Genomic DNA, 16,864 nt, shown 5'->3' on the forward strand with positions numbered 1-16,864 from the left:
TCCATCCCCAACTTCTTAGATTCCATCCAGACAATCATCTGGATATCTGAGGTTCAGATTATTTGATGAAACTTAAGAAGGCCTGGTCTTACTTCTAAACTACTAGCTAGTTGGGAGGAAGAGTTGAGGATTCAGTCTCAGAATCATCATTTGTTTTCAAAGTTTAGAGATCATTATCTAAACCCTTCAAAAAATTGAGGTCTATCCAGGGTGGTGAAACATTGCCTTAGATTACCATCTAGTTAGCACTACAACTTAAAAGTCAGATTTCTTAGCTCTTAGTCAAGTATTCAATTACAATACAATTGAGCAATGAGGATGAGAAATAAGAACCCCTTCTTAGAAATTATGATGGATTTCTTGAGAAATATCATAGAGGACAAATGTTTGGGCTCTGCAGTAAGATCCACTTGGATTTATATCCTTTCTCTGCTTATGTAAAAAAAAGGTTTATTCTTATATGAGAATAGCATCTACTTCACAATATTATTGTGAAGACTAAATGCAATAATGCAGCTATGAATTTAACACCTTGCTTTGCACATAGTAACTCTCAATTACTGCAGATATCTTATATGGAAAACTTCAGAACACATGGCAAAAAAACAAACAAAAAAAAACAACAACCACCTGTTTGTTTGTTTGTTTGTTTCAACCACCTGTTTTTGAAAAAGGAAGTTAAATTTACTTTTTGAGTAAGCTCACTGTGAGAAAATTACTTCTCACATTCTCATAAAAAAGAAAAGCATATTCTCTTCAAAAAATATTTTTAGTTGTATGAATCTATTTTTGATAGCACTCCAAGAAAGATAAAATTAAAGTCAAATAATGGTTTGAGTAGAGGTGATCTCATAGCTATAGTAATGATGCTTTAGAAATAAAACTGATGTTCACATCATTTCAAATTATTGCAAATGTTTTCATTTGACTTTCCCACTATTTCAAGCACTTAAGTATAAACATACTATGTTTCCCAAATGCTTGAATTCCCTGATGTACATTGTCAAAGAGATAAGGGAAAACAACTTCTTACAGAGTTCTTTTTGTGAGGGAGAAGGGCACCAAACAAATCCTCAGAGGAAGCAAAACCTTTCACCAGTACTTGACATCAAAAGAGCTTGCCTACCTGAGGCTTCCTATTAGAGAAACAGACATGTAGATGATGGTATCATTGACAATATCCCTATAGCAGTGTGCAGTAGAAAGTGATCCATAATTACCCAATTATCTATAGGATCTTTGGTGAAAGTAAATTTGAATGCCAAAGTGGAACTCAATGAAAACACTTAGCAGGTGTAGTATATATATAACTGTACTGAAGGTTAAGACAAATGACATAAGTATACAATTTTCCAATGATCCCACCTGATTCAAGAGTGGGAATCCAGGCCCACTTTTAATATGATAAAAGCTTATATTTAAATGTTGTGCTGAAGAGTCTAGTAATGAATAATAATTAGACATCAGCAAATAATTTACCTTGTGATTTTGGACAAAATGCTTAACCTATAAAATAATTAAACCTCTCTAAAAACCTCTGTTTTATGAAAAAATGACCTTGGAAACAAGAATAATATTATACATGTATAATCCTTAGTCAAATTTCAAGAAAGAATAAAAATAATTGTGTGATGGTACTTTTCTGGCTCTCAGTGAGTCTATGTGTCTCTTTATGCTATGGTGCAATTCTTTGAGACATTTGTGTGCACATTTCTGCAAGAACCATATTGACTTCTGCCATATTGAAGTGGGAATTTTCTCTCTGAATATCCAGAGAAGTTGATGTACCAAGAGTCCTTTCATTTCAAAATCTTTTAATATCTGAAATTCTAGTGAATTTGTTGTCAACTCCATGAAATACTTTGGGACAAAAAAACAAAACAGGAAAGTTGTCTTCAAGATCATGTATGTAGGGCAGCCAGGTGGCTCAGCAGTTTAGCGCCGTGATCCTGGAGACCCAGGATCGAGTCCCACATCGGGCTCCCTGCATGGAGCTTGCTTCTCCCTCTGCCTGTGTCTCTGCCTCTCTGTCTCTGGTCTCTCATCTCTCATGAATAAATAAATAAAATCTTTTTTAAAAAAAAGATCATGTATGTATTCAAAGTACATAATGCAAATGTAACTTTATATCAAAACTAAAATATTCTTAACCCTTTAGAAAGTTTGCAACTTGCCCAAGTGTCTACCTGCAGAACTAATGTAAGCAATCATTTCTGTTACCTCAGGATGGTGCCTCTCCACTGGTGTCTGCTGTGGCTGCTATTACCACTCAGCTCAAGGACTCAGAAGCTACCCACTCGAGATGAAGAACTTTTTCAGATGCAGATCCGTGACAAGGCATTTTTTCATGATTCATCAGTAATTCCAGATGGAGCTGAAATTAGCAGTTATCTCTTTCGAGACACACCCAAAAGGTATTCTCTCTGCAGTACTTTCTTTATCAAAAGTTCATTTATTCATTTTTGACTCTAAAAAGCAAAGTAACAAAAAAAAAATAAAAAGCAAAGTAACCATTTAGACTCAGAATAAATAATTGGCAGTCAACCTCTGAATAGTATTGCCTCTTTTCTCTAAGAAAAGAAAATGTCAATGCAACATCTAATCATTAAGTAGAAGCTGTTTGATCTTTTCTCATTGTGATCTCTTTTGGGATGGAGAGGGCAATTTTTGCAGTTCTTACATTTTGGAATGATTATTTTCTTAACTTTGGGATAGTAGGAAATTTCTAAGAAGGATTCTTTAGGATCAAGATGAAATTAATCAAGAACAGGTTTCAAAACAGGGGCATAGGAAGACCCTGAACTCACCTCTTCCCCTTGCACAACAAATCTCCAGCCATATAGAGAACAATTCTCTCTGAAGAAGATCTGAAAACTAGCTGAATAGTTCCATCATACAAAGGATAAAAAGGCCACACAGGGATGGATAGGAGAGGCAGAGGCATGATCTTGCCAAAAACTCTACCCCCCTAGTGTGGCAACTTACAAACAGGGAGATTCTGAAAATTACAGAACACATCCTTGAGGAGCAAGGGGTCTGAGCCCCACATCAGGCCCCCCAACCCTTGGGACCTACACCAAAGGGACAAGCCCCAAAAACATCTGGCTTATGTCCAGGACACCCAAAAGGCTATGAGAAACTGATTCCACTTTTTCTTTCTTTCTTTCTTTCTTTCTTTCTTTCTTTCTTTCTTTCTTATTTATTTATTTGAGAGAGAGAGAGAGAGCAAGGAAGCAGAGGTAGGGACAGAGGGAAAGAATCTCAAGCAGACTCCCCACTGAGTATGGAGCCCAATGCAGGGTTCAAACTCACAACCCTGAGATCATAACCTGAGCCAAAACAAGAGTTGGATGCTCAACTGACTCAGCTACCCAGGCACCCCCTAAAACTCCACTCTTAAAGGGCATATGCACAGACTTACTCACCCCCAGGCCCAGTACAAACACAGCAAGTTGAAAAATGCCTAGACTGCTTGCAAAGGAGATTCACTGGCTAATCTTAAAATGTCTGCTGGAAGGTAAGGGGTCTCCTGGAACTCTTTCAAGGCATGGAAGTGCTGGCAGGTATCATTTTTGCACTCTCCTTCTCCCTTACTAGCACTGTTTACCCCATATCACTGCTACAGTCCCACATTACTAACCCTGGCAGGTGGGCTTGCCCCAGCCTGGCACTCCACCACAGCCCAAACAAAGCCATAGGTATGCACAGGCCACACAGGGGATGCCTTGTGAATTCCCAACTCTGGTGACCAGAGTGGTTACACATCTAAGCCCCATGGGACTGAAATAATCAGAGAAACAGTTCTTTGCAGGTTACCACCATGAAGATACTGCAGAGATGAAGACTGAGAGTCATCTCAGTCTTCTTGTGACCAATCCTTTAAGACTGGGAGAGATAGTTCTTTCACCTAATACATAGAAATCAACAGAGAGAGCAAAATGAAAGAACAAAAAACAAAAGATCAGAGGAATATGTTCCAAGTGAAAGAACAAGATAAAACCCCAGGGAGGAAAAATAAATAAATAAAATTTAAAAAACTTAATGAAACAGAGATAAGTAATTTACATGATAAAAATTCCATAGTAGTGGTCATAAAGATGCTCACCAGTCTTGGGAGAAGAATGAATGAACACAAAGGGAATTTTAACAAAGAAATAGAAAAATGTAAGAAAATACTAGACATAGTCATAGATCTTAAAAACGTAGTAACCAAACTGAAACATACTATAGGGGTTCAGCGACAGACTAGATAAACCATAAGAAAAGTTCAGTAACCCAGAATACAGGGCAGTGGAACTCACCTAAGCAGAACAGGAACAAGAAAAAATAATTAGAAAAAGTGAAGATCTTTTAAGAAACCTATAGGACAATGTATGATGGAACAACAGTTGCATACTAGAGGTCCCATAAAGAAAAGAGAGAGAGTAAAGAACAGAAAACTTATTTGAAAATATAATAGTTGAAAACTGCCCTAACCTGGAAGACAAAATATGCATCCATGTCCAGGAAACCCATAGTTCAAAATAAGATGAACCTGAAGAGATCCACACTAAGATATATTACATTAAAATGTCAAAATTCAAAGATAAAGAGAGAATCTTAAAACCAAAAGAAAAACGTGTTACAAATAAGGGAGCCCCCACAAGATTATCAGCAGATTTTTCAGCAGAAACTTTGCATGCCAGTAGAGAATGATATTATATATTCAAAGTGCTGAAAGCAAAAAACTCCCACCAAGATAACTCACCCAGCACAATTTTCAAAATTGAAGAGAGCTAGAGTTTTCCAGACAACCAAAAACCAGGGAGTTCACCACCACTAACCCATCCTTACAAGAAATGTTAAAGAAATGTCTTTAAATAAAAAGAGCACTAACTAGTACCAAGAAAACATGAAAGTAAAAATTTCCCTGGTAAGGTTAAATATATATTAAAGGTAGTAAACACTACCTTTTAAAAAAAAGATTTTATTTATTTATTCATGAGAGACACAGAGATAGAGAGAGGCAGAGACACAGGCAGAGGGAGAAGCAGGCTTCATGCAGGGAGCCTGACATGGGACTCGACCCTGTGTCTCCAGGATCACGCCCTGGGCTGAAGGCAGCACTAAAGCATTGAGCCACCTGGGCTGCCCGTAAACACTACCTTTAATCACTTTTAAAGCTAGCATGAAGATTAAAAGACAAAAGTAGTAAAAAATAACTAAGACTACAATAATTATTTAGAATATGTATACAAAATGATGTAAATGTGACATCAAAAGCATAAAATGTGGGACTGGGAAGTAAAAATGTAGAATTTCAGAATGTGTTCATACTTAACTTGATACCAACTTAAAATAGACTGGTATATATACATAGGCTTATATTTGTAAGTCTCATGGTGACCATAAAGCAAAAACCTATGGCATATACAAAAAAGATAATGAAAATGAAATCTAAACATAACACTCAAACCACAAGGATAGAAAGCAAGAGAAGGAGAAAGAACAGAAGAGATCTATAAAATAGCCAGAAAACAATGAACAAAATGGTAGTAAGTATACACCTGCTTATAATTACTTTAAACATAAATGGACTAAATTCTCTGGTCAAAAGACATGGAGTGGCTGAATGGATTGTTTTTTTTGTTTGTTTGTTTTGTTTTGTTTTGTTTTCCATTCTATATGCTCCTAAAGAAACCTCATTTTAGATATAATGACCCCCACAGATTGAAAACAAAGGGATGGAAAAATATGTCCCATGCAGATAGAAACCAAAAGAAAATTGGGGTAATTGTGCTTATACCATACAAAATAGACTTTAAAACAAAAGACTATAATAAAAGACAAAGATAGGCATTACATAATGACACAAAGGTCCATCTAGCAAGAATATATAACATTTGTAAATATATTTTAAAAAATTTTTAACATTTGTAAACATTTATATACCCAATATAGATAGGAGCACCCTAAATATATAAACAAATATTAACAGACCTACAGGGAGAAATTGACAGCAATACAATTATAGTAGAGGGACTTAGCACTCCATATTCATTAATGGCTAGATCATCCAGATGGAAAATCAATATGGAAACACTGGCCTTAAATGACACATTAGACCAGATAGATTTACTAGATATATATACAAAACATTCCATCCATAAGCAACAGAATATACATTCTTCTCATGGAACATTCTCAGGGATAAATCATATGTTAGGCCAAGAAAAAGTCTCGATAAATTTAAGAAGATTGAAATTATATTAAACATCTTTTTAGACCATAATTGTATGAAACCAGAAGTCAATCACAAAAGGAAAACTGGAAAAATCACATATATGTGGAGACTTAAAAACATGCTACTTACTGAACAAATAGTAGGTCAATGAAAAAGTAAAATAAAAAGATACTTTGAGGCAAATGAAAGTGGAAATGTAACACACCAAAATGTATGCACTACAGCAAAAGCAGTTTTAAGAGGGAAGTTAATAGTGATACAGAGCTACCTTAAGAAATCAGAAAAATCTCAAATAAACAATCTAATTTTACCCCTAAAAGGGCTAGAAAAATAGGGATAAATGAAGCCCAGAGTTAAAAGAAGGAAGAAAATAATAAATATCAGAGTGGAAATAAATAAAATAGAGACTAAAGAGACAATAGGAAAGATCAATGAAGCTAAGAGGTTGTTCTTTGAAAAAATAAAATTGATAAACTTTTAGCTCCACTCACTAAGAAAAAAAGAGTGGACTCAAAATCAGAAACAAAAGGGAATAAGTTACAACTGATATCAAAGAAATACAAAGGACCTACTATGAGACTAGTAAGAAGAATTATATGCCAAAAAATTGGACAAACTAGAAAAAAGTGGATAAATCTGAAGAAACATACAATCTCTAAGACTGAACCATGAGGAAATAGAAAATCTGAATAGACTAATTACTAGCAAGAAGATTGCTAGTCCCAACCAACAGAAGTCCAGGACCAGAAGACTTCATTGGTGAATTCTGCTAAACATTCAAAGAATATCTAATACCTATCTTCCTCAAAATATTTCAAAAAATTGAATAGGATGGAATATTTCCAAACTGACTTTATGAGGCCAACACTACCCTGATATTGAAACCAGATGAGGACACCAAAAAAGAAAATTACAGGCCAATATCACTAATGAACTTACATGTAGAACCTCTCAACAAATATTAGCAAACCAAATATTTATTAGCAAACCAATATATTAAAAATATCATACACCACCATCAGGTAGGATTTATTCCAGGGATGCAAGGATGCATCACAAATCAATAAGTGTGATACCACATTAACCAAAAGAAGGATAAAAAAATCATATAACCATCTCAAAATATGCAGAAAAAGCATTTGGTAAAATTCAACATCTATTTATGATAAAATTCTCTATAGAGCATGTACAGAGAGAAAGTACCTGAATATGATAAAGGCCATATATGACAAGCCCACAGCTAACATCACACTCAATGGTGAAAAAAATGGTGAAGGCTTATTCTCTAAGATCAAGGATAAGACGAGGTTATTCTCTAAGATCAAGGATAAGACGAGGATGCCCGCTCTTGCCACGGACATTTAACGTGGTACAAGGAATCCTAGCCCAACCAATTACGAAGAAAATGATATAAAAAGTGTTCATATTGGAAAGGAAGAAGTAAAACTGTCACCTTTTGCAAACAACATGATTTTATATATAGAATACCCTAAAGATTCCACCAAAAGAAATTGTTGTGACTAATAAATTCAGGAAAGTTGAAGGATACAAAATCAGTATACGAAAATCTATTGTGTTTTTATACACTGATAATGAACTACCAGAAAGAGAAATTAATAAAAATAATTCCATTTACAATTGCATCAAAAAGAATGGAATATTCAATGTTGGAATTCTCTCAATAAAGTTTTCCAAACTTTAAAAAAAAACACAATGGAATACCTAGGAATAAAGTTAACCAAGGAAGAAAAAGACCTGTGCACTGAAAACTGACATTGGTGAAAGAAACTGAAGAAGACACACATAAATGGAAACATATTCTGTGTTCATGAATTGGAAGAATTAATACTGTCAAAATGTCCATACTACTCAAAGCAAGCTATAGATTCGGTGCAATCCCTATCAAAATTCTAATGGCATTTTTCACAGAAATAGAACAAAGAATCCTAAAATGTGTATGGAACCACAAAAAACCCTGAAAACCAAAGCAATCTCGAGAAAGAAGAACAAAGCCGGAGGTATTATGTTTCCTGATTTTGAACTGTACTACAAAGGTATAGTAATCAAAATAGTATGGTATTTGCATAAAGACAGATACATAGATCCATGGAACAGAATAGACAACCCAGAAATAAACCATGAATATATGGTCAATTAATTTATGGCAAAAGAGCCAAGAATATACAATAGGAAAAGGAGTTTAACAAATATTGGGAAAATTGGACATCCACATGCCAAAGAATGAAACTGGATCACTAAACCAAACATAGGTGGTAAGCTCCTTAATATTGGTCCCATCAATGTTTTGGGTTTGTTTTTTTTTTTCTCCTTTAAAAAAAAAAATTGGCTCCAAAGGCAAGGGTAACAAAAGCAAAAATAAGTGGGACTACATCAAACTAAATGGTTTCTGCATAATGATGGAAATCATTAACAAAATAAAAAGGCAACCTAATGAATGGGAGAAGATATTTGTAAATTATATACCTAATAAAGGGTTAAAATCCAAAACATATAAAGAATGCATATGACCTATAAATAAAAACACAACACACCTGATTTAAAAATGACTAACCTTTGAATGTTTAGTAGAATTCACCAATGAAGCCATCTGGTCCTGGACTTCTGTTGGTTGGGACTAGCAATCTTCTTGCTAGTAATTAGTCTATTCAGTCTATTATTTATTTTTTAATCAGGTTAGTCTATTCAGTCTATTAACCTTCTAATCTAAATGATTAGAAGAGGATATGAAAAAAAATAAAAAAAAAGAAGAGGATATGAATAACATTTTTGCAAAGAAGACATACGTATGGCCAACAGATATATGAAAAGATGCTCAATATCACTAATCATCAGGGAAATCCAAATCAAAAACATAATGAGATGCCACCTCATACCTGTCAGAATTATTATTATGTAAAAGGCAGTAAATAACAAATATTGGCAAGAATGTGGAGAAAAGGGAATCCTTGTGCACTATGAGTGGAAATATAAATTGGTACTGCCACTACAGAAAACAGTAATAGATTCCTCAAAAATCTGTAGAACTATCATATAACCCAGGAATTCCGCTTCTGGGTATCTCTCCAAAGAAAATGAGATGTTATGTAGAGCATAATGACTACAGTCAATAATATTATATTGCATATTATGTAACTTTATATGGTTACAGAGGGAAAGTAGACTACTGCGATGATCATTTTACAGGATATACATATATCAAATCATTATTTTTGTACATTTGAAACTAATATATTTCAGTTGCATCTCAACAAAAAGAAGCTAAAAGATATGTGAAATTAAATGAATACATATGATTCCTCAAGGGTTTACATTGTCTTAGAAGGATAGTCCTTTTGGGGTGCCTGGGTGGCTCAGTCAGTTAAGCTTCCAACTCTTCATATTAGCTCAGGTCTTGATCTCAGGATTGTGAGTTTGAGTCTTGTATTGGGCTTCATGCTGGCCATGGAGCCTACTTAAATTTTAAAAAAAAGATAATTTTTTTAACAATATGATTATATTCTGAGAATATTAAAACAAACTTCAGTAAAAAACTATTACTGTTGGGATGCTTGGGTGGCTCAGTGGTTGAGCGTCTGCCTTTGGCTCAAGGCATAATCCCAGGACTCTGGGATCGAGTCCCACATCAGACTTCCTGCATGAAGCCTGCTTCTCCCTCTGCCTATGTCTCTCTCTCTCTCTCTCTCTCTGTCTCTCATGAATAAATAAATAAAATCTTTAAAACAAAACTATTACTGTTCATTTACCTTTACTCCATCAACAAATTGGGCTTACATAATATTTTGACCTTCAAAAATTATATATAATTGTTTATTCTTTCCTGGCTTTTTTCCCCACAAATAATGACTGAGGGCTTTGATATCTACATTTAGATGAAATGTCAATTCACACTGAGTTGAGAGTTGCAGCAACAATAGAAACATCATTTCTAGGAGTGAAATATGCAGTGGGAGGCACTCATAGACATTGTTGATATTACAACTAACGAAATTCCTGATAAAATTTAGCAGCTGTGAATAGCTTTTTTTTTTCATTAATTATGCTTATGTTTACACATAAATTTCAAAGGCTAAATGTTTCATGGGGTGTTTATCCCTCAGCTTTGGCCTTATAATTTGGGGCCATGTTTTCTTAGTTATTCATTACATTTCTGTCTCCCTCACCAGCCAGTAAATATCTGGAGCACATAGATCATGCCCTATTATCTCTGATTGCTGTTTTCTTCACCAAGTGCTTTGTGTATGTAGCCAACAAATGTTTGTTAAATTGTTAAAGTTTGTTCAGATTATCTTTTATACCTAATCATAAGTGCTTCCATATGAAAACGTTGAGTTAGAGGGACTCCTTGCTGTTTTATATGTATAATGAGTACCTTGTGGAACGCAAGAATTGTTTTGTCATTGGTTGCCTATAGCCTGTATTTAAGTTAGTAAGGCACAGTTACTTTGGGAAATAAGCTACTTTTTGTGTGAAATGAGAACAGAAGGTAGCAGATGAACCGACACATGGATTTCTACTTCAGTAGGTAGCTCTGCTAGCCACGTGAAACTCAAAACCTAGAAGTTTTGAGCACATTTTTACTTACATGATGCCAAACATTATTTTGTTGTACCTATTTCTTTGTAATATAGACGGATTCAGTTGTGTGTCTGTTGTTAATATATCTCATGCAACCTGGCCAAATGAACAAAATTCTATTCTCCAAAAAGTAGACTCAATTGAAAATTAAGTCATCTGACACCTGTCTTGAAAAATGCTTATGATATGTATAACTTCCTACGCAGTAAATACTTCAGTCATCTAGCTATTTTGTCTAGATGACATCTAAATTTATTATTTTATGAACATGTTGTTTTTACTTTTATAGAGTCTTTATTTGTCTCTTCTCACTGCCCTACTCCCACCCTCCTTCTTTTCATTCATATTTGAATGATGTGTGTGTGGGGGGGAAGTACTTATAGTGCCATTCAGGTTCTGTATCTTTAGATAGAAGCAGACTGTAGGTGTAAGTATATTGGAGCTGGAATAATAGGTTGATGTTAAGATTCTTGAGTTCTCCTCATTAATTTAGTAATTGATCATTTCAAAATATTTATCAAGTACCTACCACATGCAGAAATCAGTTCTAAATGCTGGGACCACAATGACAAGGCAAAACAACCCTAAGTGGTGCTTTATAGAGAAAATGACAATAAAATAATGCAAATATACAGGCACAAATTTCAGTGAGTGCTCCAGGTGAAAAGCACAGGACTCTCTGAGAGCATATGAGAACCTGACCCCGAATTAGGAGTCAGAAAAGGCAGTCCTAAAGAAGCGACACTTGAGTATAAGTAAGGGCAGGGGGTGGCATTTCAGGCATATAAAACAAAATCCCAGAGGTTCCAACATGGGGTGGATTCTGGGAAACTAGGGGAGCCCCATGTGTTTCAGAGCACAGAAGATGAGAGGTCAGTGAAGTAGGCAAGGGCCCCAACACTGAGGAAGTTTTAGCCTCTGCAAACAATTAAAGACTTTTCCCCAAAAAGCTGAAGTCTAAATGTATTAATCAATTCATTCACCAAATACTTATTAAGAATTACTTTAGTCTGTAAGTCTTCATCAATGAACTGAATATCCTGAGCTCTTATACCTTCTATTCTAGTTAGAGGAGATGGAAAAATAAAAAGGTAAACAAAGAAACATGTAATATGCCAGGTAGTGATAAGTGCTTTGAAGACAAATGAAGTGTGAAAGAGAACTTCATGGGCAGGAAGATGATATTTTCCATAAGGTGTCAGAGTAGTCCTGTTAAATGATTAAAAACTAAACCAGGGATTTTTTTTTTCCCAGTGACTCTTGCTTGCAAGTCTTAAAATGAATGATCTCAGTCTGAATTGGCTCACTTCTCCCCAGGTATTTTTTTGTGGTTGAAGAAGACAATACTCCATTATCAGTCACAGTGACTCCCTGTGATGCACCTTTAGAGTGGAAGCTGAGTCTCCAGGAGCTGCCAGAGGAGGCAAGCGGGGAAGGCTCCGGTAAGCAGCGTGATCAGTTTGGCCCCAGACCTCTGAATGAATAGCTAAAGGACCTATGAAATATACAGACCTCTGTCTGTACAAAAAAGCAGCACAGATGCATAGGTGAAAAAGCTGGAGACTTCACAATGGAGATGAGAGAAATGACAGATGGCACCAAATGACAGTGATTTTGGTAACATAACCAGTTAAGGGAGACAGACATGGAGCCCAAAAGAGTGAGAAATGGAGGTTTGGACTAGCCTCTCTAGCCGTGGTTTGCAATCTCACCCAAACATTGGAATCAGCACTGGGAGCTTTAAAAACGACTGGTGCCTGGATTCCACCCTTAGAGGTTCTGATTTAATTGCCCTGTCAGTGTGGCCAGGACATAGGGCTGTTAAAATCTCTCCCTTGGTGATTCCAATATGCAGCCAAGATCTCTAGGGAATAAAGGATGATGCCAAAAAGAGGAGTTAAAAGGCATTTCTCACCATTGAAATTCGAGGATGACTAGAAAGTCAGTAGGGGGTATGTTAGGCATTTAAAGAAGTTGCAGATTGTGGAAAGCAGATACCAAGATACCGGGAAATGAGAAAAGCCCATGTGAGGTCCCAAGGTGACCAGCTCCCTTTAAGGGGCAAAGGCATCACAGCTTAAAGGTGAAGGCTGGTGACTGGTGCCATGCAAAGGATGCTAGCAAGCTGCTCTACTCATAGTGATGAGATGACAGAGGGAGTTGGAACCAGGAAAATATAGGAAGTACATCATCAAGGGAGACAGAGAACAAATAACTGCATGAGATTGTTCATTTCATGATTTGGGAATATGAAATTCTACATCCCTCACCGAGCTTGCAGTATTAAACTGAACAAGGTACATTCCCACTCTCACTGCTCGGTCCTTCATCAGGTCCTCTACGCTTATCTGGTATCTATGTGATATCTAATATTAACAATAAAAAAGGTAGAAAAATTAGTTTTTCAATACAACCCTCCTATTATTCCTAGGCATATGTTCTCCATGCTGAAAATTAGGTACTCTTACTGGTGCTTTATATTTTAATGAGAAACTATCCAGTCCTAGTAACAAGGGTAAAATTAGTGAAATGGCCGGCCATCAAAAAGCAATCAGATTGAATCCTTTTGATAAGCAGATTGACAGAAGGGATTAATCTCTAAAAGGTTTACAGTCTTTGATCTAAAACTTCCAGTAATTGAAGTCTATCCTGAAGCCTAAATTTAAATTCAGAAAAAAAAAAAAATATATATATATATATAGGCATCATCTTAAATGGTCAGAAATTGACCAACAGTATTATTTATATATTTATGAAAATATTGTTTTTTAAAAATTATTTTATTATATAATAGAATTAAGCAAGAAAGACAAGATTCAAAAATGGAGGTTGTCTGGGAACATACATGTATGAGAATAAATGTTATTAAGTTATAGAGAAAGATGAAAAAGAATAATATCAATTGCATAAAATATGTGAAGGACGGAATGGAAATGAATCAAAATAGGGATGCCTGGGTGGTTTAGTGGTTGAGTGTCTTCCTTTGGCTCAGGTCATCATCCTGGGATAGGGTTGCATTGGGCTCCCTGCAGGGAGCCTGCCTCTCCCTCTGCCTGTGTCTCTGCCTCGCTCTCTGTGTCTCTCATGAATAAATAAATAAAATCTTTAAAGAAAAAAGAAAAGGAATCAAAACACTAACAAAGTACTGTCTCAGGACCATGAATTAATGGATGAATTTTTCTCTTGTTTTTTTTTTATTTCCCAACTATGTCCTGGGAATCATTTTTTTTAAGATTTATTTATTTATTTATTTATTTATTTATTTATTTGAGAGAGAGAGATGGAGAGAGCTCAAATGGGGAAAGGTGCCATGGGAGAAGGAGAGGGAAAGAGAATCCCAAGCAGACTCTCTGCTGAGCAGGGAGCCAGACTTAGGGCTCAGTCCCAGGACCCTAAGATCATGGCCTGAGCCAAAAATCAAGAATCCACCCCTGAACCAACTGAGCAGCGCAGGCCCCACATTATCATTTTTATAACAGAGAACATAAAAAGATAGTGTTAAAGACAGAATTTAAGGTCGGCAAGCCGTGGTACATACCCTGATGTGTAGCTTGTGCTTCTCTCATGTCTTCTAGGTGACCCAGAGCCTCTGGAGCAGCAGAGGCAACAGATCATTAATGAGGAAGGCACAGAATTATTCTCCTACAAAGGCAATGATGTGGAGTATTTTATATCTTCTAGTTCTCCGTCTGGTTTATATCAGTTGGAGCTTCTTTCAACAGAGAAAGACACACATTTCAAAGTGTATGCCACCACAACTCCGGAGTCTGATCAACCCTACCCCGAATTACCTTATGACCCACGAGTAGATGTTACCTCCCTGGGACGCACCACGGTCACTTTGGCCTGGAAACCGAGCCCCACGGCCTCTTTGCTGAAACAGCCCATTCAGTACTGTGTGGTCATCAACAGAGAGCACAATTTCAAAAGTCTCTGTGCAGTGGAAGCAAAAGTGAGTGCAGATGACGCTTTTATGATGGCTCCAAAACCCGGGCTGGACTTCAGCCCCTTTGATTTTGCCCATTTTGGGTTTCCTTCAGATAATCCGGGGAAAGAGCGCAGCTTCCTCGCAAAGCCTTCTCCCAAACTGGGGCGGCATGTCTACGCGAGGCCCAAGGTGGACATTCAGAAAATCTGCATAGGAAACAAGAACATCTTCACCGTCTCGGATCTGAAGCCCGACACGCAGTACTACTTCGACGTCTTCGTGGCCAACAGCAACAGCAACACCAGCACCGCATACGTGGGCACTTTTGCCAGGACCAAGGAAGAAGCCCAACAGAAGACAGTTGAGCTGAAAGATGGGAAGGTTACAGATGTGTTCGTCAAAAGGAAGGGGGCCAAGTTTTTACGGTTTGCCCCAGTCTCTTCTCACCAAAAAGTCACTTTCTTCATTCACTCTTGCCTGGATGCCATCCAAATCCAAGTGAGAAGGGATGGGAAACTTCTCCTGTCCCAGAATGTGGAAGGCATCCGACAGTTCCAGCTTAGAGGAAAGCCGAAAGCCAAGTATCTCATTCGACTGAAAGGACACAAGAAAGGAGCGTCCATGTTGAAAATACTGGCCACCACAAGGCCTAGTAAGCAGCCGTTCCCGTCTCTTCCCGAAGACACAAGAATCAAAGCCTTCGACAAGCTCCGCACCTGTTCTTCGGCCACTGTGGCTTGGCTGGGCACTCAGGAGAGGAACAAGTTCTGCATCTACAAAAAGGAAGTGGATGATAACTACAATGAAGACCAGAAGAAGAGAGAGCAAAACCAATGCCTCGGACCAGACACAAGGAAGAAATCGGAAAAAGTCCTCTGTAAATATTTCCACAGTCAAAACCTACAGAGAGCAGTGACCACGGAAACAATTAAAGGACTTCTGCCTGGAAAGTCTTACCTGCTGGATGTTTATGTCATTGGACATGGGGGGCACTCAGTGAGGTATCAGAGTAAGGTGGTGAAAACCAGGAAGTTCTGTTAGTTACCTCGTGGGGAGAGAGATTATTACATAGACCTGCAGGAGAGACATGGAATCACCTTAAGGGTAAACCGACTACCCCCAAGGCTGAGAGAAGTTGTGAGCGGTACTCGTACTGGGGAAGGAAGGATATCACCTTGTGTATATTGCTGTTTATATGAGTAACTGTTGAGGAGACTTGTTCTAGTGTGCCCCATGGTACCTACTGTGCGTCTGCTGCCCGTTGATGTCAAAGATAGAGGGCACCTTGAAGGAACTGCCATCCCTTGCTTTGACCACTGCATGAACTGCTTCTAAATTATTTTATTACCTAAAAGTTTAAAATATGCCATTCATTGCACACATCAACAAATGCAAATCATTCCTCTCTATAGATGCTAGGATATATATAAATTATTTTATAAAGTCTTGTTTTAAATGTCAGTGTTTCTATGATTGTAAACTATTAAATTCTTTTCCTGTTAAAGTACAGATCTAATCTAAGTATATTACGTGGACGGCCCTCTAGTCAGTTATATTGCTATTGTAAATTCTTATCTGTTGAGTAAAATGTTTAAATACTGTATGTATCTCATGTACAAAGTTGACATACATTATATCCATGTACATAAAATTAAAGATATTAGATTATATACGGTTCATTTTCCCAAGCAGCTACCATGGTGTATTCAATTTCTCTTCTGTTCACAAAACTGTGCTCTCATATAATTTGGCACCAGCATCAACCCTCTTCTTAACAGTGAAAATAACATACTACATCTCTCTAAAGTCACTGTGGCATTAGAGACAGTTACTACAGTTTGTATTCGGACACTCACTGGAGCCAGGTGTCCTGAGAGTTGAGGGACCTCTAACAGACCCGTTTTAAAAGACCGGGTTAAGCCAAACACCGTAGCTCGATAAGGATTCAACAAATTGTTCTTAACGACCTAAAATATATTACATTTATCTTAAAAATAAGCATCTGTTTTAAGTACAAAGTTGGGATTTCCCAAGTATTTTCCATCTGCTTGAATATTAGCAAAATAACCATTTTCATGTCTGTCTGAAGCAATCTAGCAACCACCAGTTAGGATTTT

At 36.8% G+C, this 16,864-nt stretch overlaps 1 protein-coding gene across 1 annotated transcript in view; it reads left to right on the forward strand.

The window, feature by feature from the left end:
* The window catches only part of NDNF (neuron derived neurotrophic factor), a 40,390-nt gene extending 23,973 nt beyond the window's left edge, over positions 1 to 16,417 (forward strand). Inside the window, exons 2-4 of the mRNA XM_077861173.1 lie at positions 2,226 to 2,414; positions 12,137 to 12,261; positions 14,395 to 16,417. Of these exons, the coding sequence (XP_077717299.1) occupies positions 2,227 to 2,414; positions 12,137 to 12,261; positions 14,395 to 15,788 (1,707 nt within the window). The 5' untranslated portion in view covers position 2,226 and the 3' untranslated portion in view covers positions 15,789 to 16,417. The remainder of the gene's footprint in view (positions 1 to 2,225; positions 2,415 to 12,136; positions 12,262 to 14,394) is intronic.
* Positions 16,418 to 16,864: the final 447 nt, after the last annotated feature.

The sequence above is a fragment of the Canis aureus genome, chromosome 20 (genome assembly GCF_053574225.1).
Source record: "Canis aureus isolate CA01 chromosome 20, VMU_Caureus_v.1.0, whole genome shotgun sequence".
In the NCBI taxonomy this organism is placed as follows: domain Eukaryota; kingdom Metazoa; phylum Chordata; class Mammalia; order Carnivora; family Canidae; genus Canis; species Canis aureus.